Source organism: Meles meles, chromosome 8, assembly GCF_922984935.1.
Source record: "Meles meles chromosome 8, mMelMel3.1 paternal haplotype, whole genome shotgun sequence".
Taxonomy (NCBI): domain Eukaryota; kingdom Metazoa; phylum Chordata; class Mammalia; order Carnivora; family Mustelidae; genus Meles; species Meles meles.
This window is the reverse complement of record NC_060073.1, coordinates 55,880,092-55,908,072: the sequence shown is the minus strand read 5'-3', so window position 1 is coordinate 55,908,072 and position 27,981 is coordinate 55,880,092. Positions and strand designations below refer to the sequence as shown.

Sequence of the window (27,981 nt, the reverse complement as noted above, 5' to 3'; positions counted from 1 at the left end):
AAAATGAGGCCATATTCACCTGGGAAAGGAGGACTACTCTTTGTAGGCAATGGCAAGAGACGAAACATCTATGTGGATATTCAGCATGACTGGTAAAAAGATGCTAGGGGCTGGTAGATCCTAAGTTCTTCGGGGGAAGCAGACAGGAGAGCAGTGTCAGGAGACATGGGTAAGGTGAGCAGGCGCAGCCGTGTGAGGTCCACCTGAGAGTAGGCATGATCGTGTACACTGTAAGGAAGCACAGAGGATTTGAGGCTGGGAAGTGATGTGTTGTAGATGGGACATAGGGGATCATACAGAAGGTAGAAGCTTCTGGGGAGTCCTGAACAGTCCAAAGGAAAAGTGATGAACATCTGAAGGAAGGCCATTGCAGGCAAAGAAGAAGGATATATCTGAGGTGTGGGGAGATCTACAAGGTTTAGTGTAAGAGATGATGAGTGGGCAGAGAGACTGGAGTCCAGAACATCATCAAGGACCTTTTAACTGATAAAGACCTCCTGTAACACTGATATTTTCTCCCAGGTGGTAATATACTTTCATCTCTGTTAGTAAATCCCTTAAGAGCTGGGACCATCCTTCTTCTCTTTCTGCATTCTCCTCAGTGAAACTGAGGTCTCCTAATCTGAGAAATGAGGACTCGTTGGCCATCTGGGGCATTGTTCTGATATTCAATATTCAGTTCCATTCATTTGTACTGGCAGACTGACATTTACAGAAGGGTGACCCTTGTTCTAAGTGCTATTGAACAAACATGGTCTCTGCCAGTGATATATTGACAGTCTGGAAAGATCAGACAAGCCTTGCCTAAACAAAATTACAACAGAATATCCAAGCCCAGATGAGAAAACAGACTGATCACCTTGGCTCATAGGTGAATTTAGATGAGCACAGAAAGGAAGATTCTGACCACCCAGGCACAGGGTCTTGGTGTCCCAGCCATGATATGGGATAGTTGGTGGCAGGGGGCGGGGAGTGTCTTTGGGTCTACAGAAGTTTGCAAACCCTGGATGGACACAGAATGACTCAGCCTCATCTCTAACAGCATTGGGTCAGTTCCTGCCACTCAGCCTTATACCAGATCTAAGCATCTTGGCAGGGTCAGCACGTACACCAGGTCCTATGGAAAGCGTTCTTTTTGCTTTACATACTAAGGTCCTGGAGTACCTCCTCTCCTCATTATCTCCTTCCTCAAATCATCCTGCTTGGTCCAGCTTGAAACTCACCAGCTTCAGAAGGCTGCACTGCTGCTGTTTCTGGCTGCTGGAGAAAGCACTAAACTGGCCCCTCCAAGGACCCTGGAGGCTGGTATTATGAACTCTGCCTCCACTGTGGCCTCTCTCCCCATTGCTCATGGGAGTTGGTGTTCTTATGAAGCACTAGGGCCCTGAGGCCCCATGGTCTGTTTCCCAAGAGAATATACTGTAAAAGGCTTGATTCAGCACTGTCAATAAAATAAGGGCAAGAGAGGTCAAAGGCTCTTGAGAAGTCTAAAGGAAACCCTGAGAAAAGAAAGGTACAGAACCTATGTGATGAGAATCTTCTCCAGAAAAATTTATGTGCATGCACCTGTGGGGAAGAACTGACTACTCTCCTCAGCCCTATAACTCTGTGGAAGAGGTGACACAGGGACACCTCCAGCCATCAAAGGAGCATGGATCTCAGAGGAGCATGGACCATGGGCAACCAGGGGGCCAGAGAGCACATTCCCTGTGAGTCCCTCTCCTGCAGCAGGAGCATCCGAGGTCTGCACCCAAGCAAATCCCTGGGTGAGGCCGTTTACACACATGTGTCCCATGTTCAAGGTTTCACCTTCATGGCCATTCTTGGTCTAAACACTGTTACTTAACTGTGGTTGCATAAAGATCAACTATTAACAATCTTCACCTTCCACACAGAAACACTTGGCATTATTTCCTTGGGAACAAGTGTAACTGCCACCAGTGCAGCCCCCACTCTGAAGGGGTGCACAGTAGGACTTAGCAGATCGACACTCCTGTGGACCTTCCCAGATGTGTCTTATGATAGGGATTCTCGGCTAAATGCAGGTTCTTTCAGTCTTTGAGCACAGGAATTTTGCAGAGAGGAGAGTAAGTGCAGTCTGGTTCTAGGTCTTATACTTTCCTGCCCACAACTACTGGAGGAGACTTCAGGACAGGAATGTAGATAGAATATAATCTTGTTCCCTGCATGCACTAACTACTCTCTTGCTCCCACCTCTGCCTTGCTACCTGGAGGTCCTGCCTGAAGTGCCAAGGACCTTGTCAACATCAAATAGGGTTGATAGATATGCTAAATGAAGAAAACTATTTCATGAGTGAATCATCATTCAGCGAAAGAATGTTGCTAGAGCATACAGTTTACTCTGGGCAAAACACCCTGGTCCCCATGTTTCTTATAAATGAATAATCCCTCTTCACTATCAGATCATAGGGATATTGGGAAGAGATAATTGGAGGTTTCTATTTGAACTCTTGTTCTACTTTCTCATTGCTTTTCCTTGAAGAAAGGTCATCAGCTCTCAGAACCACAATTCCCTCATCTGAAATATAGGCATAACAAACTTTCCAACACAGATTTGTTGTAAGGATAAAATTTTTACTTTTTCATTAAACAAATATTTTTACCCTACTTTGACAAGGCACTACATATTTGAAATATGTACATTAAAAAATGGCCGTCATCTTACAGAGGGAGACTAAAACTTTATATAAAGTCACAGCAAGGATAACACAAGAAATAATAATAAATCTAAAGAGATTGTGTGTGTGTGTGTGTGTGTGTGTGTGATATTATTCTGGATATTACCTTATATTTCATTTAATCCTCATAACAACCTAATGAGATACATATATTAAGGGCAGCAACTACAGTTACAAATCTCTGATGAGAAATCCAAAATACATGTTTTGGATTTAATTATGTCCCCTAAAGTGATATAGTGAAGTCCGTACCTCCAAGTACCTGTGTGTGAATTCTTGTAGAAATAGAGTCTTTGCAGATATAATCAAATTAAGACCTACCATCTAACAAAAAGACTGATGAACTTCAGTTCAACCACCCCCTGAGAATACATCCCAAGATCCAGGTTAGAATATTGGGGGCTAGGGGTAAAGATAGTGATCAGACCCCATTCTTTTTCTTTTGTCTCAAGATTTTATTTATTTGAGAGACAGAGAGAGCATGAACAGGGGGAGGGGGAGGGGGGGCAGAAGAAGAGAGAGAGAAGCAGACTCCCTGCTGAGCAGGCAGCCCAGACATTTAGGTTGCTTCCTATCTTGTCCGTTTTAAGTAATGCTGCAAAACATCTTTTTGAATTAGTGTTTTTTGTTTTCCTTGAGTAAATACCCAGAAGTGGAATTATTAGATTATGGTATTTCTATTTTAAATTTTTTGAGGACCTTCCATACTGTTTTGTACAGTGGCTTTGCCACTTTACATTCCCACCAACAGTGCATGAGGGTTCCTTTTTCTCCATTTTCTTGCTGACACTTGTTATTTCTTGTCTTTTTGATACCAGCCCTCATGACTGATGCAAGGTGATACCTCACTGTTGTTATGATTTGTATTTTCTTTTTTTTTAATTTTATTTTTTTATTTGTTTATTTACAGCATAACAGTGTTCATTGTTTTGGCATCACACCCAGTGCTCCATGCAGTACGTGCCCTCCCTATTACCCACCACCTGGTTCCTCAACCTCCCACCCCCCACCCCCCGCCCCTTCAAAACCCTCTGGTTGTTTTTCAGAGTCCATAGTCTATCATGGTTCATCTCCCCTTCCAGTTTCCCTCAACTCCCTCTCCTCTCCATCTCCCCATATCCTCCATGTTATTTGTTATGCTCCACAAATAAGTGAGACCATATGATACTTGACTCTCTCTGCTTGACTTATTTCGCTCAGCATAATCTCTTCCAGTCCCGTCCATGTTGCTACAAAAGTTGGGTATTCATCCTTTCTGATGGAGGCATAATACTCCATTGTGTATATGGACCACATCTTCCTTATCCATTCATCCATTGAAGTACATCTTGGTTCTTTCCACAGTTTGGCGACCGTAGCCATTGCTGCAATAAACATTGGGGTACAGATGGCCCTTCTTTTCACTACATCTGTATCTTTGGGTTAAATACCCAGCAGTGCAATTGCAGGGTCATAGGGAAGCTCTATTCTTAATTTCTTGAGGAATCTCCACACTGTTCTCCAAAGTGGCTGCACTAACTTGCATTCCCACCAACAGTGCAAGAGGGTTCCCCTTTCTCCACAACCACTCCAACACACGTTGTTTCCTGTCTTGCTAATTTTGGCCATTCTAACTGGTGTCAGGTGGTATCTCAATGTGGTTTTAAGTTGAATCTCCCTGATGGCTAGTGATGATGAACATTTTTTCTTGTGTCTGATAGCCATTTGTATGTCTTCATTGGAGAAGTGTCTGTTCATATCTTCTGCCCATTTTTTGATATGATTATCTGTTTTGTGTGTGTTGAGTTTGAGAAGTTCTTTATAGATCCTGGATATCAACCTTTTGTCTGTACTGTCATTTGCAAATATCTTCTCCCATTCCATGGGTTGCCTTTTTGTTTTGTTGACTGTTTCCTTTGCTGTGCAGAAGCTTTTGATCTTGATGAAGTCCCAAAAGTTCATTTTTGCTTTTGTTTCCTTGGCCTTTGGAGACATATCTTGAAAGAAGTTGCTGTGGCTGATATTGAAGAGGTTACTGCCTATGTTCTCTTCTAGGATTCTGATAGATTCCTGTCTCACGTTGATGTCTTTTATCCATTTCGAGTTTATCTTTGTGTATGGTGTAAGAGAATGGTCGACTTTCATTCTTCTACATATCACTGTCCAGTTTCCCCAGCACCATTTACTGAAGAGACTGTCTTTTTTCCATTGAATATTTTTTCCTGTTTTGTCGAAGATTATTTGACCATAGAGTTGAGGGTCCGTATCTGGGCTCTCCACTCTGTTCCACTGGTCTATCTCAACAAGATCCTAGCAAACAGGATCCAGCAGCACATTAAAAAGATTATCCACCATGACCAGGTGGGATTCATCCCTGGGTTGCAAGGTTGGTTCAACATTCGCAAATCAATCAATGTGATAGAACAAATCAATAAGAGAAGAGAGAAGAACCACATGGTCCTCTCAATTGATGCAGAAAAAGCATTTGACAAAATCCAGCATCTGTTCCTGATGAAAATACTTCAAAGTATAGGGATAGAGGGAACATTCCTGAACTTCATAAAATCTATCTATGAAAGACCCACAGCAAATATCATCCTCAATGGGAAAAAGCTTGCAGCCTTCCCGTTGAGATCAGGAACATGACAAGGATGCCCACTCTCACCACTCTTGTTCAACATAGTATTAGAAGTTCTAGCAACGGCAATCAGACAACAAAGAGAAATAAAAGGTATCCAAATTGGCAAGGAAGAAGTCAAACTCTCTCTCTTCGCAGATGACATGATTCTTTATATGGAAAACCCCAAAGACTCCACCCCCAAACTACTAGAACTCATAGCAATTCAGTAACGTGGCAGGTACAAAGTCAATGTACAGAATTCAGTGGCTTTCTTATACACTAACAATGAAAATACAGAAAGGGAAATTAGAGAATCGATTCCATTTACTACAGCACCAAGAACCATAAGATACCTGGGAATCAACCTAACCAAAGAGGTAAAGGACCTGTACTCGAGGAACTACAGAACGCTCATGAAAGAAATTGAAGAAGACACAAAAATATGGAAGACCATTCCATGCTCTTGGATTGGAAGAATAAACATTGTTAAAATGTCTATACTGCCTAGAGCAATCTATACTTTTAATGCCATTCCGATCAAAATTCCACTGGTATTTTTCAAAGAGCTGGAGCAAATAATCCTCAAATTTGTATGGAATCAGAAGAGACCCTGAATTGCTAAGGAAATGTTGAAAAACAAAAACAAAACTGGCGGCATCTATAAGGAACTTAGCAAACTCAACACCCAAAGAACAAACAATCCAATCAAGAAATGGGCAGAGGACATGAACAGACATTTCTGCAAAGAAGACATCCAGATGGCCAACAGACACATGAAAAAGTGCTCCACGTCACTCGGCATCAGGGAAATACAAATCAAAACCACAATGAGATATCACCTCACACCAGTCAGAATGGCTAAAATTAACAAGTCAGGAAATGACAGATGCTGGCGAGGATGTGGAGAAAGGGGAACCCTCCTCCACTGTTGGTGGGAATGCAAGCTGGTCCAACCACTCTGGAAAACAGCATGGAGATTCCTCAAAATGTTGAAAATAGAACTACCCTATGACCCAGCAATTGCACTACTGGGTATTTACCCTAAAGATACAAACATAGTGATCCGAAGGGGCACGTGTACCCGAATGTTTATAGCAGCAATGTCTACAATAGCCAGACTATGGAAAGAACCTAGATGTCCATCAACAGATGAATGGATAAAGAAGATGTGGTATATATACACAATGGAATACTATGCAGCCATCAAAAGAAATGAAATCTTGCCATTTGCGACGACGTGGATGGAACTAGAGCGCATCATGCTTAGTGAAATAAGTCAATCGGAGAAAGACAACTATCATATGATCTCCCTGATATGAGGACATGGAGAAGCAACATGGGGGGGTAGGGGGATAGGAGAAGAATAAATGAAACAAGATGGGATTGGGAGGGAGACAAACCATAAATGACTCTTAATCTCACAAAACAAACTGGGGGTTGCTGGGGGGAGGTGGGATTGGGAGAGGGGAAGCGGGCTATGGACATTGGGGAGGGGAGGCGAACCATAAGAGACTATGGACTCTGAAAAACAACCTGAGGGTTTTGAAGGGTCAGGGGTGGGAGGTTGGGGCAACCTGAGGGTTTTGAAGGGTCAGGGGTGGGAGGTTGGGGGAACAGGTGGTGGGTAATGGGGAGGGCACGTTTTGCATGGAGCACTGGGTGTTGTGCAAAAAGAATGAATACTGTTATGCTGAAAAAATAAATAAAATGGGAAGACATTTACAAAAAAAATAAATAAAAAAAAAAAACTGGCGGCATCACTTTACCCAATTTCAAGCTTTACTACAAAGCTGTGATCACCAAGACAGCGTGGTACTGGCATAAAAACAGACACATAGACCAGTGGATTTGTATTTTCTTGATAATTAGTGATTTCAAGCATCTTTTTATGTGTCTGTTGGTTATCTGTATGTCTTCTTTGGAAAGCTGTTTAAGTAGAGCTCTCCCTCTTTTTAAATCAGATTGTTTTATTGATGTTGAGTTGTATGAGTTATTTATGTATTTTGGGTATTAACCCCTTATGTGATATGTTATTTACAAATATCTTTCTCCCATTCAGTGGGTTGCCTTCTTGTTTTGTTGATGGTTTCCTTCACCGTGCAAAAGAGTTTAGTTTGATGTAGTCCCAATTGTTCATTTTTGCTTTTGTTTCCCTAGTGTAGGGTGACATATCCAGAAAAATATTGCTAAGGTTATGTCCAAGAGATTACTGCCTATGTTCTCCTGTAGTAGAATTATGCTTTTAGGTCTTACATTTAGGTCTTTAATCTATTTTGATTATACTTTTGTGTGTGATGTAAGAAAGTGGTCCACTTTCATTTTTTGCTAGTTGTCCTAACACCGTTTATTGAACAGACTATCTTTTCCCATTGTATATTTTTGTTTCTTTTATTGTAGATTAATTGACTATATAAACATGGACTTATTTCAAATCTATTTTTTTAACAATCTACACATATGCTAACATTCCAGAACCCTAAAGATGAGGTGTTCTGAATACAGCAAGAGAGATGATTCATTACTTACAAAGGAATAGCAATTGACTGGTAGTATACTTATCAACAGCAACAACAGATATCAGAACGCTGTGGAAATGTGTGTGTGTATATATATATATATATATACACATACATACATATGTATATATATAAAGTACACTATATATATAAATAAAGTATATATAACATAATATGAAGTACATATATAACATGTATAATGTGACATATGGAACACATAGCATGTTATACATATATATGTTATATAAATATATATAAATATATAAGATAGGAAGCAATCTAAATGTCCTTTGATAGACAAATGGATAAAGAAGATGTAGTGTATATCTACACAATGGAATATGGCTTGGCCATAAAAAAGAATAAAATCTTGCCATTTGTGACAACACAAATAGACTTAGTATTATACTAAGTGAAATGAGTCGAATAGGGAAAGATAAATACCATATGATTTCATTTATATGTGGAATCTAAAAATACACCTAAGCTAATGAATGAACAAATAAGCAACAACAACAAAAGAGAAACAAAAAATATGGAGAAAATTCAGGGGTTGCAGGACAGGGAGGGGGTAGGTGAACTATGCAATCCATTTTGTTGAGAAAAAAGATGAGATGATGGTGCAACAGGAAAGTGAAGGTGGTGATACTAACCAAAGCAGTATTTGCCCCACAACAGGAAAAAGACTTGTAGAGAAGTGTGATATTACAGTCTCAGAAATACTTTCTAGTGGGTAGTAGTTGGCTGGATAAACATAAGAGTGCACAGACTTCCTCAGACTCCTCCAAAGGCAGCAGCAAGGAAACTGCTCTCACCCAGCTCTGAGCAAGCACAGGACATGGACCCATGAACAGATCTCTTTTGGCTCCATTTATAGACAAATCAATATTTACTTTTTCAGAGGCAAGCATAGGTCTAAGGAAACTCACAGCCTCTTTCTCAAACAGGACACAGTTCTTAATTCTATTATAAACATCCAAGTGAAGGCAATAAATTCAGTGACTTTGTGGGATAAATCCAGCAAGATCTGTCCTTCCCTGAAAGATTAACTCACCAGGTCCCCCACCTGCTGTGTCCTAACAGCAATGTCTCTTGACAGGCCAGAAGAACTCTGCACAAACTCAAGGACTAAGCAGAAAATGCATTACTTCATTTGATTCCCATGTCAGGTTCTTGATGTCATCCCAGCAAATCCTGAGGCAGCTTTCAGGAATGTGTTTGGACAGTCCTGGGCCACAGACTGAGTCTGGAAGGGAGGACATTCAAATCCCTGTACCCATCCACTAAGATGCAGATACTAATGTCCCTCTCTTCATCCTTACTACTGATACGGGGATGACTAGAAAACATGGAAGGAACTCAGAAAGGCTCCTTTGCTTCTCTCTTATGAGTCTAAAATAAAACCTGATGATCTACTTAATAAGGGTTCTGAAAGAGGCAAACAAAGAGCAAACCAGGCTCTAGGGCTCACAGTGTCTCAGAGAGACCAGGAGAGTCACAAAATATCCAGAATTCTCCCACCACTTCTCCCCCTTCCCACTGCATACCTGAAGTTCACCTAACAAACAATGGATATAAATGACAGAGACAAGGCTACGTTTACTAAACTGAGTTCTTCCCCCTAGACACACAGATACATTTACATTTTCAAGGCTCACCTATAGTTAGTGGGGCTGTAAGACTGAGTCTGGCCAAGGAGATGACACATACCTCTTCTAGGCACAATCTTTACAGCCTACTTGGTGTCCTCTACCCTCTCTCCCCACCACTCTGGCCAGTTGAACTTAATCCACAGAAGACGTGAAGCCCTAGAAATGATGTAACCACACAATGGAAGAAGTTAGGTGTTTGTTTTTTTTTAAAGACAGCATGGAGGAGAGCCTCCTCTTCCACATGCATTGGATGGATGTCCTCAAAAAATAAAGTTGTATGTGTTAAACCCCTAACACATTGGACTTGTTCATTTTCTCAGCTAGCAAGATATCCTGACTAACACTCCAGGCACTGAGAAAATTGACAACAATTTTAGAAAGATCACACAACAAGGAAAGCTGACACCTCTACTAAATAGTAAGTCTAGGGGAAATGGTTGGTTACAGTTGAAAATAATTGTGGGTATTTGCAATTGTTTATTTCATTGATAAGTTATTATGATAAGTGGATGAGCTTAGCAGAAAATTGGCTGATCTTCAAGCAGAAATTAATGATAATAGAGAAAGTCCATAAATATGGAGTCTTCAAAAACTGCCCTACTGCTTGGAACATCAGAGGTTAAGAGAAAGTTTTAGACTGTTTTTGAAAAACACAGACTCATAGAAACCAGAACTAAGAAAAGTAGATTATGTGCATAGTTGTTGTACTCAAGTCCAGTGACCTTAGATAGACACCATTACCTAAAAAGGAGTGGCATGGTGAACTGGAAAATACAAAGAAACAAAAGAAAAAATTTTTAAATTATACTGAAGAATATATGTGTGTGTGATTACTAGTGCATGGAACTGCCTGATACAAATAGATCAAAAACCTGTTTGGGTTTTGAGGGTGTTTGTTGACAAAGACACCTGAGCTTGGCTTTTAAAGAAAGTTTTTGATTAATAATTAAAGCAATTATTTTTCCTTATTAATATTTTTTATTGAAGTATAGTTAACACAATGTTACATTAGTTTCAGGTGTACGATGTGGTGATTTGACAAGTCTGTGCATTGTGCTGTGTTCACCGCAAATGTAGCTCCCATCCATTACCATACAATACTATTACAATACCACTGACTATATTCCCCTATGCTGTACCTTTCTAATTTAAAATTCTTAATAATTAAGAATTTTTGCTTTGGGGCAGAGGAAGAAACCTAAGAATTGTATATTAATTTAACTTAATGAAGAGAAAAATAACTGAAGAGCTCACCGTTCTCTAAAATTCCAGAAGTAATAGTGCATGTAACTGAATGCTCATAATAATATAGTAAAGGTCAGTCTATCAAACTCAACTTTAATTAATTGAATATGCATTGTATCTTATCTTTAATATCAAGATAAATAATTAAAGCAATTATTGATCTTAATATTTTATGAGCTGGAAGCAGGCTCCAAATGCAGTAATGCAAAAGATGTCACATATTCCAGCACCTGCATGTCATAATGCCATGGGGGATGATGAAGAAGGCACAACCCCCCAAAGGCAGAACAAGGGGTCATAGAAACAACGGCAAGTTCCTCCCAGAGAACATAACCAGGGTGTAGTCAAGAAACTTCCACCACTTCAGTGGGTAAAAATGTGGCAGTGCCTGCCCTCAAAATATTCCAGCATTACCATGGACAAGTTCGTACTGAATGAATTCCATGCCTCCCCTCCAAATGGGAATCTTAATGATGGGTACCAGTACTCCACCATTACCTATGTAGTGAGAAAAATGACTGGTCCACAAGGAATCACATCAGGACTTGATGGAGAAGACACTCCCTGCTTGAGATCTTGGACTGTGTGAGAGCCTGGGTGGTCTCCCCTGGGGAGAAGGTAAGTATATTTTACATCCGAGAGTCTCTCTTGTATCATTTCTCTTAAGAAATGATTATTCAGTGACCCAGCCTCAGCCGTAGGCAGCCGGATCTATGTGAGCAGTGTGGCCAATGGAATGATAGAAAAAGTGATATAAATCTCTCTCAGAGTGAGCCACTAAAATCTCCTACAAGATCTGGAACAATGGGATGCCTGGGTGGCTCAGACAGTTAAGTGTCTGCCTTCAGCTCAGGTCAAGATCCCAATGTCCTAGGATCAAGTCTCCTATTAGGTTCCCATTAGGAGCCTGTTTCTCCTTCTGCCTGATACTCCCCTTGCTTGTGTTTTCTCTCTCTCTTTCTCTCTCTCTCTCACATATAAATAAATAAAATCTTTATTTTTTTTTTTTCTGGGTTTTTTTTTTTCTCATTTTATTTATTTTTTCAGCATAACAGTATTCATTCTTTTTGCACAACACCCAGTGCTCCATGCAAAACGTGCCCTCTCCATTACCCACCACCTGTTCCCCCAACCTCCCACCCCTGACCCTTCAAAACCCTCAGGTTGCCCCAACCTCCCACCCCTGACCCTTCAAAACCCTCAGGTTGTTTTTCAGAGTCCATAGTCTCTTATGGTTCGCTTCCCCTCCCCAATGTCCATAGCCCGCTCCCCCTCCCCCAATCCCACCTCCCCGCAGCAACCCCCAGTTTGTTTTGTGAGATTAAGAGTCATTTATGGTTTGTCTCCCTCCCAATCCCATCTTGTTTCATTTATTCTTCTCCTATCTCCTACCCCCCCATGTTGCTTCTCCATGTCCTCATATCAGGGAGATCATATGATAGTTGTCTTTCTCCGATTGACTTATTTCACTAAGCATGATACGCTCTAGTTCCATCCACATCGTCGCAAATGGCAAGATTTCATTTCTTTTGATGGCTGCATAGTATTCCATTGTGTATATATACCACATCTTCTTGATCCATTCATCTGTTGATGGACATCTAGGTTCTTTCCATAGTCTGGCTATTGTAGACATTGCTGCTATAAACATTCGGGTACACGTGCCCCTTCGGATCACTATGTTTGTATCTTTAGGGTAAATACCCAGTAGTGCAATTGCTGGGTCATAGGGTAGTTCTATTTTCAACATTTTGAGGAACCTCCATGCTGTTTTCCAGAGTGGTTGCACCAGCTTGCATTCCCACCAACAGTGGAGGAGGGTTCCCCTTTCTCCACATCCTCTCCAGCATCTGTCATTTCCTGACTTGTTCATTTTAGCCATTCTGACTGGTGTGAGGTGATATCTCATTGTGGTTTTGATTTGTATTTCCCTGATGGCAAATGACGTGGAGCACTTTTTCATGTGTCTGTTGGCCATCTGGATGTCTTCTTTGCAGAAATGTCTGTTCATGTCCTCTGCCCATTTCTTGATTGGATTGTTTGTTCTTTGGGTGTTGAGTTTGCTAAGTTCCTTATAGATTTTGGATACTAGCCCTTTATCTGATATGTCGTTTGCAAATATCTTCTCCCATTCTGTCAGTTGTCTTTTGGTTTTGTTAACTGTTTCCTTTGCTGTGCAAAAGCTTTTGATCTTGATGAAATCCCAACAGTTCATTTTTGCCCTTGCTTCCCTTGCCTTTGCCGTTGTTCCTAGGAAGATGTTGCTACGGCTGAGGTCGAAGAGGTTGCTGCCTGCATTCTCCTCAAGGATTTTGATGGATTCCTTTCTCACATTGAGGTCCTTCAACCATTTGGAGTCTATTTTTGTGTGTGGTGTAAGGAAGTGGTCCAATTTCATTTTTCTGCATGTGGCTGTCCAATTTTCCCAATAAATAAAATCTTTAAATTAAAAAAAATATTTGTACATCAGCCAGATTCAGAAATATCTGTGGACATTCCTAGGGCTTAATACATTGAGGATTTACATACGGAAGAAGTATGGATCCCTAAGTATTGACATGAAGCAAAGCTCCCATGCACTGGAATGAGTTTGGATGAGAAGTAAAATAGTATTGTGGTAAGTTACTGTGGTATCCTTGTTGTATTAACTAACTTTACTTGCATTAACTAATTCGATATATGATGGTTTTGATGTGCGCTGCCTCTGCTATCCCTAATCTGGAGCGCAAAAATGTCAGAAAACTACAAAGCTGTCCAGGTGAAGTCTAAAAATGTACTTCAATCTCCAGACAACATGATAGGAAAAATGGATTTAGTTAGCAAACATGCCTGATTTCTCACTTGATTCCAGTCTGTTAGCTGAATGACCATTAGCATTTTATCTTTTTGTTCAATTGCTAATTGGCAAAATTGGGGAAAATGATAGTTCATGGACTGTTTTGACCATAATTTCTCTAAAAGTAGTTTATCTATTCCTAACTATCTATATTAATTACTAATGTGTTAATCACACAAAGCACTCAACTAATTTTTGGTTGAAGAGATGAAGAAATGAATAAACATCACTATGCATAATCCTTAGCCTATACTGCTAATGTAACATCTTATTAAATACCAAGATACATTCTACCCTTATGAATTCCAGACTCACATCATTGATTTGATATTGATTTTGGATGTCACTGAAGAAAAGAAAATCAGAGTATAAATGTTATAATCTTTTCTTTTTTTAAGTTAATCATTAAATTCCCATGTGCCATTAAATTCCCATGTGCAGGAAGTACAGTATTTTCTTGAAGCCACTCACTGTCTCTTCCCTAAGTGTTGGAGATCCCAGGAGTTCTCGTAACAGAATTATCAGTCACCTTTCAAACATCAAGCAAAGGTTTGAGAACAGGGTTCACCCCAGTATTGCTATTCCTGTTAGTATCCACGAGAGAGCAGTGTTGACTTGCCGGCTATGAAGAATTTATTTCTCTTGGCTCTAACACAAGCCTTCATAGATTCTCTGGCTGCACAATTTGATGTCCCACATGGGGCCTCTGACGTCACAGCTCTCATTGCTAACACCCATAGGCTTAGAATATATCTAAAAAACAAGAGAGTATCAGGATGACTATGTACTCAAAGGCTCCCAAACTCCACTTTATTATATGTGGAAAATGTAGTTTTGTTCCTTCAACAGTATTTAGGTCTTTGCTTTGAGCACGGGTCACCAGCATAAACTCCCTTTTCCTCCAGATAATTTAATTCCAGGAGATTTGTTGCTCTTTCTTGCTACTGGCTCTTCATTTATCTGCGCTGGTCCTGAATAGCAGTGTTCAATGGTTTCAGATATTCTTTTCCAAAAGGCTCTGTGTTCCTCTTGCAGATGTGACTAATGTGCAAAACAGGGAGTGAGGCAAATGGCTAGTGGTTGGCCTCTTCCTTCCTCCTTCTCACATTTTTTTTTAAAGACTTTATTTATTTACTTGACAGAGAGAGATCACAAGTAGGCAGAGAGGCAGGGAGAGGGAGGGGGGAAGCAGGCTCCCCGCTGAGCAGAGAACTTGTTGTGGGGCTCGATCCCAGGACCCAGAGATCATGATTGGAGCTGAAGGTAGAGGCTTAACCACTGAGCCACCCAGGTGCTCCTCCCCTTCTCACATTTTTAAAAACACCCCCTTCCAGTACAATTGGGCCACAGTCGTTCTGTGTTAGCAAACTAACTCCACAGATTTTCACTTAAACTGACAAAACATCTTACTTTTTATTTCCAGTTTGTTGAGATATAATTGACATACATAGCATAGAAGTCTAAGGTATACAGCATAATAGCTTGACTTACATATATTGTGAAATGATTACCACAAGTTTAGTTACTATCTAGTTTAGTTACTATCTAGTACCTCTAGTACTATCTAGTACATGTATATACAAAAAAAGAAGAAAAATTTGTTTCCATGTGTTATGAACTTTTAGGATCTAGTCTCATAACAACGTTCAAATATACCATACAGCAGTTTTAGCCACAGTTGTCATGTTGTACATTACATCCCCAGTGCTTATCTCTTAAAACTGGAAGTTTGTAACTTTAAAGTGTCCATTTAAAATGCCTTTAGTTTCTGCTACTTCATTCTATCCATTCAAGACATGTTCAAAGACTGTACTAAGAGGACTTTTTTTTTTTTTTGGCAAAGGGAGCTTCATGGCAAAGTTGTGTCTGTTCTTCAAGATCTGGCTCTTTGGGTAATTCTGTCCCTCCATCCCCTTTATTTATATGAGGACTCACTCCAAATCTTAGAATCACTGTGACCAGATCCTTGAGCCACCTACACTGGGCTTGACAATTCTGTGAGAAACTGTTTTCCTCTTAACCTGTCTCCTAAAGACCAAAGTTCAGAGCCAGCCTCAAGTACATGTCATGTCTGTTCTTATACTTAGGGCTCTACTACTTGGAATGAAAGATGCATTGTAGACACTATTGGTTAACTCTTCTCTTAGTTGCTTCAATTTCAAAATCAAGGGGATGTTTGCTGAGCCCCCTGATATGCCAGAAGCTGGGCTCATCACTCTGAGGGATGACAACAGGTGTACTGGCCCCTACATCCCTTACAAATCCCTAGCACAAGCTGTTGTTTCTAGAACTGTGTACTTCCAGTTTGAGTCAACATAATTATTGGATTGTATAATTATACATATATATATAAAATATAAATATATACACATTTATATTTATATTTTATATATAAAAAGTATAAACTTTGAGTAGTGGTAGTATAGCCAATGAGGTTTATCCGAGGCGCGATTAATGCTAATTGAAAACATTTCCCAATAACCTGCCATGATGACTTGAAATATATATATAAAATATAAAAATATAATTGAGTCTTATAAATATGGTGGCTATTTGCACTGATCTAGAGAAGCCTAGGGCAGGAATTAAGATCTGAATATGACCAACAAACAGGATTCCTCTTTGAGTCCCTTCTGGATTTGCAGCTGGGAGAAGCATAGCAGAGGTGGAGAAAGCACTCCTACAGAGACCAAAGGAGTGGACCAAATTCTGGGCGATAACGCCTGACAATATGTATCCTATTCCTAGGAACTGCGTCCTTCCTATTAGATGTTTTCAAAACTAATTTTTATAATCATCCACACAAGGGTCTTATGAAAATTAATGTTATCGTGTACAGATGCTAGTATATTGCAAGTGCTTAAAACATTTGAGCTTTCCTATTCATTGTCATTACTATCACTGTTATCAGTATGCAAGGACGTTGAGATTATTTGTATCATTTTAGGTCATCAGTATTGAAGTTGGCCCTTCTGGCCTCTGAGGGACAGGAGGAAGGCCGTGGTGGATAAACTCTTCCAGCACCTGTGAGATGGAGGGGAGCCCCGTGAGAGAAGTCTCTTGTGGAAAATGACAAATGCTGAGTCACACCTATGGCTCTGCTTGAGGAAAGGAGAGCTAAGCTGGTGGGTAATAAGAGCCTCTTCTTTTGGCAAACAGATATCATTTTTCTTTTCTGCTGTTACTGAGTGTAGCTTTGGAAGGGTCTGCCCCGGAGCCCAAGGCAGCCCAGACCTGCAGTTACTCTGAGGAATCCCTGCAGGGTGATGTGCTCATTCTCTGTTGCTGCTCAGAGCTAACTCCAGACTCTGCAACAGCTGTGAAAGCTGCCCCTGTGACAGCATGTTATAATGCCATGTCTCTTTGCATACCCACACAGGAGGACTTGAGTCTGTGTCCAGTCCCTGGGAGCTGGTGTACAGTGCAGGGTGCTGCCTCAGTTGTCCCTGGTGTGGTCACAAGCCCTCAGACTCAGAACTAACAGGAGCCTCATGGCCATTAACTCTTGTCTCTCAGCCCCAGATCCAACATCCAGATCTGCTTTAGGATGCTGGGACTTGGACTCTGGGACTCTTCTTTGTCAGCTGGCTCCCTTTTAGTTTCCACCCCCAGAGAACAGCAGGAAAAGACCGGAAGCCTAAAGCAGGCCAGGGAATACTTGCTTCTTCCTATCCCTGTCTCATCAGTGCTCCTGAGCAATGACTCTTTACCTGGCAGTGGAGTTTATTCTAGTCTCCAGGATTTGTTGGTTGGTCGGGTTTGAGTTTGATTTAGGTTTGTGTTTGGAACTCCCAGGATCCAATCAGCCTCACCGAACTTCCTCTGAGATACCAGCAGCAGCAGGACAGAGTCCCACCCTCAGAGATTTCAGTCCCAGCTCTGAAGGCACCTCCTCTGAGCTCCTGTGACAGCAGTACCAGTTAAAGGTAGCACACTTCTCAGAACTGTGAGACACAGTCCAATGGGCCTATCTTCAAGCTTCTAAGATCCAAGGACCAAATTCTTCCCAAGTGTAGGATTCTTCCCACAGGTGCTACCTCTGCAATTACTTCAGCATTCCCTGTTTTAGTTTCAAGTTTCCAACGTCCATTAAACCATTTGCTTACATTAAATCTCTGAAAATAACCAGTGCTATTTCTTTGCTCTTCTTCTGACTAGACTCACTAATCCAAAACATGACCCTTTGCTATCTTCTCACCTTCAACTAGAGCTCTTGAGCAGAGTCAACAGATCAAAGAAGACCTGATTTTCAATTCATTGGATAAGGAGCTTCAACATGTAGGGGAAGTGACTAATCCACTGTCCTAGTCAGTTTCCCCATTTTCTGGAAATGGCTTCTTTTCTCCCCACCTCCTCTCTCAACCTATCCTCCTTTCTAAGACTCATTAAAAGTTGTGATACTGTGTAGGCTAGAACAGGAAGCTGGCATTGCTGTATATTACTATGAACGTTCTTCTATAGACCTGCAGATGCTTTGTCAGGCAGGACTGTGCCTTCTCTGAGAAACTGCTGGTTCTCAAGGAAGTAGGTATATGCAGGAAATAGATATCCAGAAGGACAAAACACAAGCAAAGGAGATAGAGTCCTGGTATCCAGCATCAATTGCACTTGAAGGGGCATTTTTGTAGGACCCACGCTCTGGACTCTGGATTTCGATCTCTGCCACTTCCCAGAGAATGTGATGGTTCTTGGCATTTCTCATCTTGAAAAGCATTTTTTTTTTTCCCTACTCGGTAAATGGAAATAATAAGACCTACAGAAATGTTGTGAAAGATTAAATTTACTTAAATAAAGTTTCCTAGGCTCAAAGCAGTTACTCAAGAAATATGTTTTTTTCCTCTTGTCTACCTTCACCCAAACCAGGCGAGGAGAATAAAGGAAAAAATCTGGGTCAATTAAGAAGTGAGCTTTAGGGGGCACCTGGGTGGCTCAGTGGGTTAAGCCTCTGCCTTCGGCTCAGGTCATGATCTCAGGGTCCTGGGATCGAGTCCCACATCGGGCTCTGCTCTGCAGGGAGCCTGCTTCCTCCTCTCTCTCTCTCTCTCTCTGCCTGCCTCTCTGCCTACTTGTGATATCCGTCTGTCAAATAAATAAATAAAATGTTTAAAAAAAAAAAGAAGTGCGCTTCAGAGTGTATAATAAATACTCACCAAGGTTTTGTCCAATTCACTGCCCAGAAAAATCACTGAGGAGAACGAAGAAAAGGAATTAGTGATCTATTTTATGTATTTACATCGCTCTCCACAGCAATTTCTTAATTCCTTGTTTTATCTCTTTAGTCCGAACCCCATATACAATAGGGTTCATGGCAGGAGGTATGAGATGATGAAGGACATTGAGCAAGATGAGGATGTCCATGGGGACCCTCTTTCTGGCCACATTTGTCAGTACAACAACCAGCAGGATGGTGCTGAAGAACAGGATGAGGATGAAGTGAGAGCCACATGTGCTCAGGGCTTTGACAGCAGCCCCTTCCGCCTTGAACCTAAGCACAGCTCTTAGGATGAAGGTGTAGGAGAGGAAGATGAGGATGAAATCTGAGCCCAGTAAAGTCCAACCAGCCACAAACTGATAGATTCTGTTAAGGGTGAAATTGTCACAGGAGAGCCTGGACACAGACAAGTTGGCACAGATGCAGTTCTCAATGACATTTTTCCCACAGTAATGGAGCCGGGCAGTGAGAATAGGAATAGGTGCAGTGAGAAGGGCATTTCGAGTGAAAATGAAGACACTAGCCTTGGCCACAAATTGGTCAGTGATGATGGATCGGTATCGCAGTGGGTGGCAGATGGCCACATAGCGGTCATAGGCCATGACCATGAATGTACAGGACTCCATGGGGAGGAAACTGTTCATAATGAACATCTGGAGAAAGCAGGCTGTGAAGCTGATGGACCTGAGATCAAACCAGAAGATGGCCAGGACCTTGGGGATGACTGTCAGGCAGAGCACAATGTCCAGCAGGGAGAGGAGGCTGAGCAGGTAGTACATGGGCTCATGCAGAGAGGTCTCCAGCCAGATGGTGATCAGCAGGGTGGCGTTGGCCCCCATGGCCAGGAGGAAGAGGAAGCTGAGGGGCAGGGACAGCCAGTGCTGCCAACTCTGGTAGTTAGGGAAGCAGATGAGAAGGAATTCAGAGACTGGAGCAGTGGAGTAGTTGCTGGGTAAGGCCATGGAATGAATCTTGAGGCTTCTTTTGACTATTTGTATGAGCAAATACAAGAGGCAATTTTTTTTTTAGTTTATTTTAAAAGTACACCTCTCCAATCCATGGACTGGGAGAAGATCTTCGCAAATGACACTACAGACAAAGGGCTGATATCTATATATCTATATCTATAATGACACTACAGACAAGTGCTAAGATCTGTAAAGAACTCTTCAAACTCAACACACACAAAACAGATAATCACGTCAAAAAATGGGCAGAAGACATGAACAGACACTTCTCCAAAGACATACAAATGGCTAACAGGCAGATGAAAAATTTTCGTCATCATTAGCTATCAGGGAGATTCAAATCAAAACCACATTGAGATAACACTTTACACCTGTTAGAATGGCCAAAATTAAACAAAAAAAAAAAAAAAGAAGAATGGCCAAAATTAACAAGACAGGAAACAACGTGTGTTGGAGAGGATGTGGAAAAAGGGGAACCCTCTTACACTGTTGGTGGGAATGCAAGTTGGTGCAGCCACTTTGGAAAACAGTGTGGAGATTCCTTACGAAAGTAAAAATAGAGCTTCCCTATGACCCTGCAATTGCACTGCTGGGTATTTACCCCAAAGATACAGATGTAGTGAAAAGAAGGGCCATCTGTACCCCAGTGTTCATAGAAGCAATGGCCATGGTCGCCAAACTGTGGAAAGAATCAAGATGCCCTTCAACAGACGAATGGATAAGGAAGATGTGGTCCATATACACGATGGAGTATTATGCCTCCATCAGAAAGGATGAATACCTAACTTTTGTATTAACATGGACGGGACTGGAAGAGATTATGCTGAGTGAAGTAAGTCAAGCAGAGAGAGTCAATTATCATATCGTTTCACTTATTTGTGGAGCATAAGAAATAACACGGAGGACATGGGGAGATGGAGAGGAGAAGGAAGTTGGGGGAAAATTGGAGGGGTGACGAACCATGAGAGACTATGGTCTCTGAAAAACAATCTGAGAGTTTTGAAGGGGCGGGGGTTGGGAAGTTGGGTGAGCCTAGTGGTGGGTATTATGGAGGGCACGCATTGCATGGAGCACTGGGTGTGCTGCATAAACAATGAATCTTGGATCAATGAAAAAAATAAATAAAACAAAAAAATGTTTTTAAAAAGTGTGCCTCTCACTCTTTAAGAAGCTAATGATATATAGGACACTCATCCCAAAAGGCAAATCCCAGTCAATATCATAAAGACAGACCGGTGAGATTTGAAAAATAAAGCTATGGTAGATGAAGGAATAATGAATCAGTTTAAAAACTGAGATTTTATAGGTGGATAATCCTAGGTAATAACCTCACAACATTAAAAATGTGCAACAAATTATGTCAGCATGGTACCAGTGAGGAAAATAAAATGTTAACAATATAGACCAAAACGCACCTAGTTTTTACAATTATCCAGTACTAAGATGAAGGAGGCATGAGAAGGGTCTTTAATAGGTGTTTTTGAGATAATTATTGACATTGATATGGGTTGGGAAACCTTTAATTAGGTAGTCACCTACTTATCCAATATAATTTTTGATGAATAATTTTGTTATAGCCCTTCCCCAAACTCATGGTATATTAGAAGAAAATAGAATACAAAATTGATTAAATCAGTCCTTTGCTAAAACTCCAGTCCTATTTGAATACAACCATTCACTTTCCAGGGCCTGTACCTGGTCATACCAAGTGTTCTTAGAATAAGTCTAAAATGAAATGGCTGTAAAGCAGCCATTTCATTTTAGTAAAAGCTATAAATTTATAGTTAGTTCAAATGAGCCCTCAATGCTGCCTGTCCATCCTACAAAGCTTGCCTGATCAACTGTCCCTTCTTCCAAAGCCTTTTTCAAAAGTCTTCATTCTTTTCAAACTCTCTTGGAAGATGGCCTCAAACACTACCTTGCAGAGAAAAGAAGTATCTAGTGATATTTTCTTCAATTTCCCAAGATAAAACTTAACAACCTACTTGTACTTTCTCCCACCCTTGCCTTCTTTCCTCCCACTGAGAGTCTGCCCAGCCTGAAATGTCAAACCTTCCACCTCCTACACTGAATTGTAGCCCTCTTAGCCTGGCAGTTACACTATCAATTATTTGTTCTAGTTCCCTAACTTGGAGTCATATTTCCTTCTTCATTGGATCTGCCTTGTCTTTCATACATTCTCCAGTATCTTTCATCTTTAAAAATAAAAAATAAAAAGCCTCTTTCTTTCCTTCCAGCTATTTCTCCCTTCTCCTCCCTTCACACACAAACTTCTCACAAGCATTGCCACACTCACTGTCTCCAGTCCTCACCTCACATCCATTCCACAACTCCTGGCATGGCCTCCTCCTATAGACCCACAAAATACCTCTTAAAAAAAAAAATCTTGCTGAAGCAATCAATCAGATCCTCTTTCTGACACACCCTATTTGGTTTGGTTTGCATCACAATCTCCTGGTTTATCTCATACCTCCTGTTCTCATTTTCTCTTATGTGCTTTTTTTTAAAAGATTTATTTATTTATTTATTTATTTGACACAGAGAAAGAGATCACAAAGAGGCAAAGAGACAGGCAGAGAGAGGGGGGAAGCAGGCTCCCTACTGAGCAGAGTGCCCGATGCGGGGCTCAATCCCAGGACCCCGAGACCATGACCCAAGCTGAAGGCAGAGGCTTAACCCACTGAGCAACCCAGGCACCCTCTTATGTGTGTTTTTTTTTTTTCATCCACCACCCTGGCATAAGTTTCAAGGTTCAGTCCAGCGTTCTCTTTGATTTTCTTCTCTCCTCTGTGCTAATCTGCTCTGCTCTGTCTTCCACTTCCTTGTCCATATGCTCAATTACCATCTCTATGTTTACTAAATTATATCTCTTGCCTAAACCTCCTTAAATGCCTACTTGACATATCAACTTGGGTCTTTCACCAAAACTCACAAGGTTTAAAATTAAGTTACCATTTGTCTCCCAAGCCTGGTTTTCTAGCATCTCCTGTCTCAGTGAATAGCATATGCATCTGGACTATCTCACAAGTCAAAGGCTAGAAACTGTCTTGAACATATTCTTCACCAGTACCACCCATCACAAACCCACCAAGAAAATCAATCAAATTTTCCTTTTAAATTAGCTCTTGGATCCAATTATTTCTCCATCACCACCCTCACCAGCCAAGTATACAGTACCACTGTCTCTTGAGTGAAATTTACTGTGTTCTAGGTTTCATTATAAAGCTATTCTCTACACTGAAGTCAGAGAAAAATTTTAAAATACACGTGGAATCTTGACACTCATTTGCTTAAAATATCCCATTGACTTCTCATCGTTAATAGGCATAAAAACAAAATCCTTAACTTTATTAAATCACAAGTTCATGAGAGAAGAAACCATGTCCGCTGGTGTTTTTCACACTACACGTACAGTGTATAGGTAGATTCCTTTATAGGTGCTCATAGTTAATTAAATTAATAAATAAATAATTAAATGAACGAATGAATACTAGGTCATATAACATTTGCCTCCTTCCCCATTTTCCAGTCTCATCTGACACCTCTCTCTCTCTCTCCCTCTCTCTCTCTCTCTTGCTCCCAGAGCTCCAGCCACACTGTCTTCTTTTCAGATCTTCAAATACAATATGCACTTTCTGCTCCCATTTCTCTTGGAAGACTGTGCTCCCATGCTTCTACTTATACTTCCACATCCACTTACTTTTTATTCATCCTATTCATCTCAGTTCAAATATTCCCTTCTCTGAGCAGTTTTCTCTAACCCTCTCCAGACAAGATCGAGATCTTCTATTTTATGTTCTCATAGCACATTGTCCCACCCTCACAGTTTGAATGTGTGTAATAATTTGATTATATACTCCTTCTCCCAAGTCCATTTAAACATTTCATGCCATGATAATAGGGACCATGCTCACCAACTGGCACAGTGCTTGGCATGAAGAGATGCACAACAATATTTGTATAACAAATTAATTGTTTTACAAGCAGAATGATAGAGGGGCATAGAATAAAATTTCCAAAATCAGCCTGAGAAGAAAAAGGAAGACTTTCTAAAGTTACTAACACCTGGGCTGAATTTGATGAATGTGGAAGACATGTGTGCACAAAACCTGTGGGTACCACTTTTCAGATACATGAAATGGGTTATGTAAAAGCATGGAAATAACTTGGAGAAAAACTTCAGAGGGAAACTCTGTGAAATATTTAATTTGACTGGAGCCAAGAGGGTGGGGAATTGAAAGAAAGAGCAGAAAACAAAGTTGAAAAATAAGAGAAAGCTAGATTATGAAGGACCTTTTCTATGTTAAAAATTTTAGAATTAATCTTGTATATAAAGAGAAGACAGAAATACTTTCATTAGGGGAGAGAGGTGACGAAGTATGGGCTGTGGGAGGATCACTTTGGATGCAATGCTATGAATGATTTGAGTAAGGAGAGAGAACAGAAGCAAAAATAATGGAAGCTGCAATTGCCCAGATGAGAAGTGTTGTATGAACAAAGTCTGAGCACTGAAGATGGGAAGAAACAGCATATGCTGGTAGTAATGTAGACAGTTATGAAAGAGACAGTAGGTGAGACGCCCAGAATTTTCTGGTTTGAATAAACAGAATCACCATTCAAGATGTGAAACACGGGAGGATTAGTAAGTTTAGTGTGTCTGAATATATGTCAAGCCTGAGGTGTGTACACTCTACGTAGAAATTTATCTTGGACTGTCAGAAATGAGGAGTTTGAACAATTTAGAATGATTCTAGTTTAAGATATAAATTCAGAAAGCATTAGCACATAGCTGAAGTAGTTGGAATAGCATAAGGCTGAGACTGAAACCTTGGAAAACAGCAACACCAAAAGGGTGAAAAAAGAAAAAAGAGACATAAATGATGGGTCTGGAAGAGTATGAAAAAAATCAGAATATCGTGACCTAGGAAAAATGAGGTAGAAAACTTCAAGGAGTATATGGCCAACTTGTCAGTTAAGCAGAAGTTCAATAACATGAGAATATGAATAGACGTTAAATTTTATAGGGACCTGGACAAGAGTAATTCATTGGACTGGTGCCAAGAGAAACCAGAACAAAGGGTGATGAAGTTAGTAAGGGAGGACGTGCAAATGAGGAGGATTGACCACACAGCTAAAGAGCCTCATTTCAAGTTCATAAGTGAAGAAAAAAGCAAGACAGGAATGAAACATACTGCAGCATGCTTATTTGTTTATGGAAAGATTAAAATTCAGAATGAAAGTAGGATAACTGTAGTAGTTAGTTCACTGAGAAAGTTGTTTATTATTATTATTTTATTATTATTTTCTCTGTCACACTTAACACACAGATTTTGTACTTCCTTCTTTCTCTTCACCTTCCTGTGAAATATCTGAAGACAAAGTACACTTTTCCATTTATACACACCAACGTTCTCTAACACCCCACAGGTTCTTAATAAAAAAAATCTGTAGAAAGATTTTTTAATTACTGGGGCCTTGGTGTTCTACATTGATGGAAAATTCCAAGGAATGGAAAGTGAGAGAGGTGAGTTAGCCAGAGTTTCAATGTGTTGAAGGGGACACTGAGGAAGAGAGAGAAGTCCTGATCAATACTACAAATGGTGGCCACTGAGGGGGCAGGGCAGGGCACAAAATGCCTGTTGGAACTTGGGGGCTTCTTTATGCCACTGTTTACAGGTCCTCCTCAAGAGCCTGGTCCTTGGTTAACGGTAAAACCCTGAGCTAGTTCTCTGACTTAAGAAAACTTTTGCCCTTGCCCTAATTAATACAAACACAAAACAACCCTGTTGCTCCTAATATGCTGGTTAGAATCTTCTTGAATTTCCTCCAGTCTAGTCATTACCACCTTATCCATACAAAATCTATCTCCCTGCACCAGTCTTTCCTCTCCTCCTTGACCCTTATCCTCAGTGTATCCTATTTTCTCATCCCTGTTGAATGACCTTCTTTAGCACTTTGTCCCCTGCAAGCATTGTTTGATATAATCTTCGTAACTGTTTATGCTTCTTCTCAAAGGACACTCACTGATCAATTCTCCTATGTATCTGCTTCTGTTCTTCACGTGTTGGTCATTAACTTGTGGAAAAGTCAAATCTCTATTGCCTGAAATTCATCAAGCCCAGGACACTTGCCTCCAGCCACCCAGTGTTACCAGTTCAGCTCAGAATCTATTCAACGCCATTTCTTCACAGCTTAACACGGGAGAACAGGAAGGGGCGAGGGAGTAAGAAATCTGGAATAGGAGAGAAGGATAAAAGAACAGATTCCTAGACATCCTGAAAGGTAGAAGTGCACATATGAACATAAGTCAGTGATGTGGTACATAAAGTAAACATTGATTTAGGTCTCTAAAACCAGATTGACAATATTAGCTGAAATATACCAAGTGTCTAGCATGTACCAGGCATTCTCCTAAATGTTGTGTGTGTGTGTGTGTGTGTGTGTGTGTGTGTGTGTGTGTGTGTAAATTTATTTCATAAACATACAATCTCAAGAGCAATGTAGCTGAGAATCTTTCTCAACCCTATTCTGGTTACTTCACCTGGGGTATCCTATCCAATTCAGTACATTGTACTAAGTCATATGAGTTACAGGATGATAAAAGTTACAGGATGATAAAAATCTATAAATTACAGATGTGTGGACTGCCAAAAACAAGAACATTAGTAATAACTTCAAAATATAGGAATGGCTATCTTGGGGGGAAGGGCAAAACTAGGACCATCAGAGAGAAATCAGAGAAATGGAGCCTGGTTGAATATGAAAGACAGCTTTCTATCAGTCTAAAGAAAGTTATCTCTCTGCAGTTTAAATTGCTCTACTGAAACAAAGTTGGGGTGCGGGGGGAGCTTCTTCATCAACATTTTTTTCCTGAATCTCTGTGCCAGGTATCTAGTGACATCTAAACTCAGCACACTGACACCCCTTATTCCACTGTAGGATTTATCGATCTCCTTTTTTTCTTCCTGGTCAGACAAGATGAAGTCTAATTCTCTACAAGCGCTAGGTCTCCTAACCAAGCAAGGAAATGGGATCCCCTTTTAGAAAGGCGGAGGGAAGAAAGAAAACCTAGCATGCTCCTTACAGAGGTTCTTGGGGATTTCTGGATGTTAAAGCATCCAGAGGCACCACATCTGCCACCTCCTCATTCATTGCCTTTCTCCCTGTTAATTGGGGTTGCCTGTTAGAAAAGATTTCTGCCTGCCTTGTCACTCTTCCCATCTAAATTCAGTCTGTGCTACCTACCCTCCCTTGACCCTGGAACTTACAGAAGATGTCAAAGGATGAGTCCTTTATGATGTATCAGCTGTACTGGTAACCATGCTGGAACTTTAATGAATAAGTCTGAAGAGTTTTATGAGCTCCTATTCCTCTTCTATCTTCCCTTTTTTGGACCCAGATGGGGAAAGGTGGCTTGGGAAAGCAGACTTAGGGGATGAAGAGCTGAGTCCTTTGGGAACTATCTTATGGTGCTCCTGAAGGAAGGGAGTTGGGAGATAAAGAATAAAGTGATTTGAAGCTAAGTTAAGAACTTGTCCAGAAGCCAGAAGCCAACAAACCTGACATGCAAAACATGGTCAAATGTGTAGGAAAAGAGACCTCTTTTATTATAATAGTAATTGTAAAGTTTTGAGGGACACTTCTGAGTGACTTAAACCACTTAAGTTCTTTTACATTTTTTCTCATTGAATCATCTCCCTTAGATATGAATATGCAACTCTTTTAAGTAGGAACTATTATCCCGCTGTGTAGGGGATAAATAGAAAGATAAAACCTTGTCCCAAACTCACTAAAACTAGCCTACATTCATAGCCATGTCAATCTGATTCCAATGTCTGTGTTCTAAATGACCCTCTATTTACTGATAAATGTGACCATAGGTATTGATATCCTAAACAAAATCCTAGCAAGTTGAGTTTAGGACGCTGTTGACATTTTTTAACTGACAAATATATTTATCTTTTGAAAAATGCAAAGAGAGTTCAATACAAGGAAATCTGTCATCTAACGTATCAAGGTTGTAGATAAGGTCATGGGAATATAACCATTCAAATCACAAGCAGATCTGAATACTAGCTCTGGCATTTGCTATTGGTGTGACCCATCCATTAAACAAATATTAACTACCACCTGTGCTCCACAAACTGTATTAGGCACTGTATACAATGGCAAATAAGGCAAACATGGTTCCTATTCTCCAAGAGCTCATTCTAATTATGTGGTTGTTAAAAGAAAACAGGCATCTCTAAATGTA

At 40.5% G+C, this 27,981-nt stretch overlaps 1 protein-coding gene and 1 pseudogene across 1 annotated transcript; one reads left to right on the top strand and one right to left on the bottom strand.

The window, feature by feature from the left end:
• Positions 1-15,950: 15,950 nt before the first annotated feature.
• Positions 15,951-16,072, top strand: LOC123950113 (annotated as a pseudogene).
• A 2,704-nt stretch (positions 16,073-18,776) lies between these two features.
• Positions 18,777-19,721, bottom strand: LOC123949406 (olfactory receptor 56A1). Its single transcript, XM_046016836.1, has one exon. The coding sequence runs from the start codon at positions 19,719-19,721 to the stop codon at positions 18,777-18,779; it is 945 nt and encodes a 314-aa protein (XP_045872792.1).
• Positions 19,722-27,981: the final 8,260 nt, after the last annotated feature.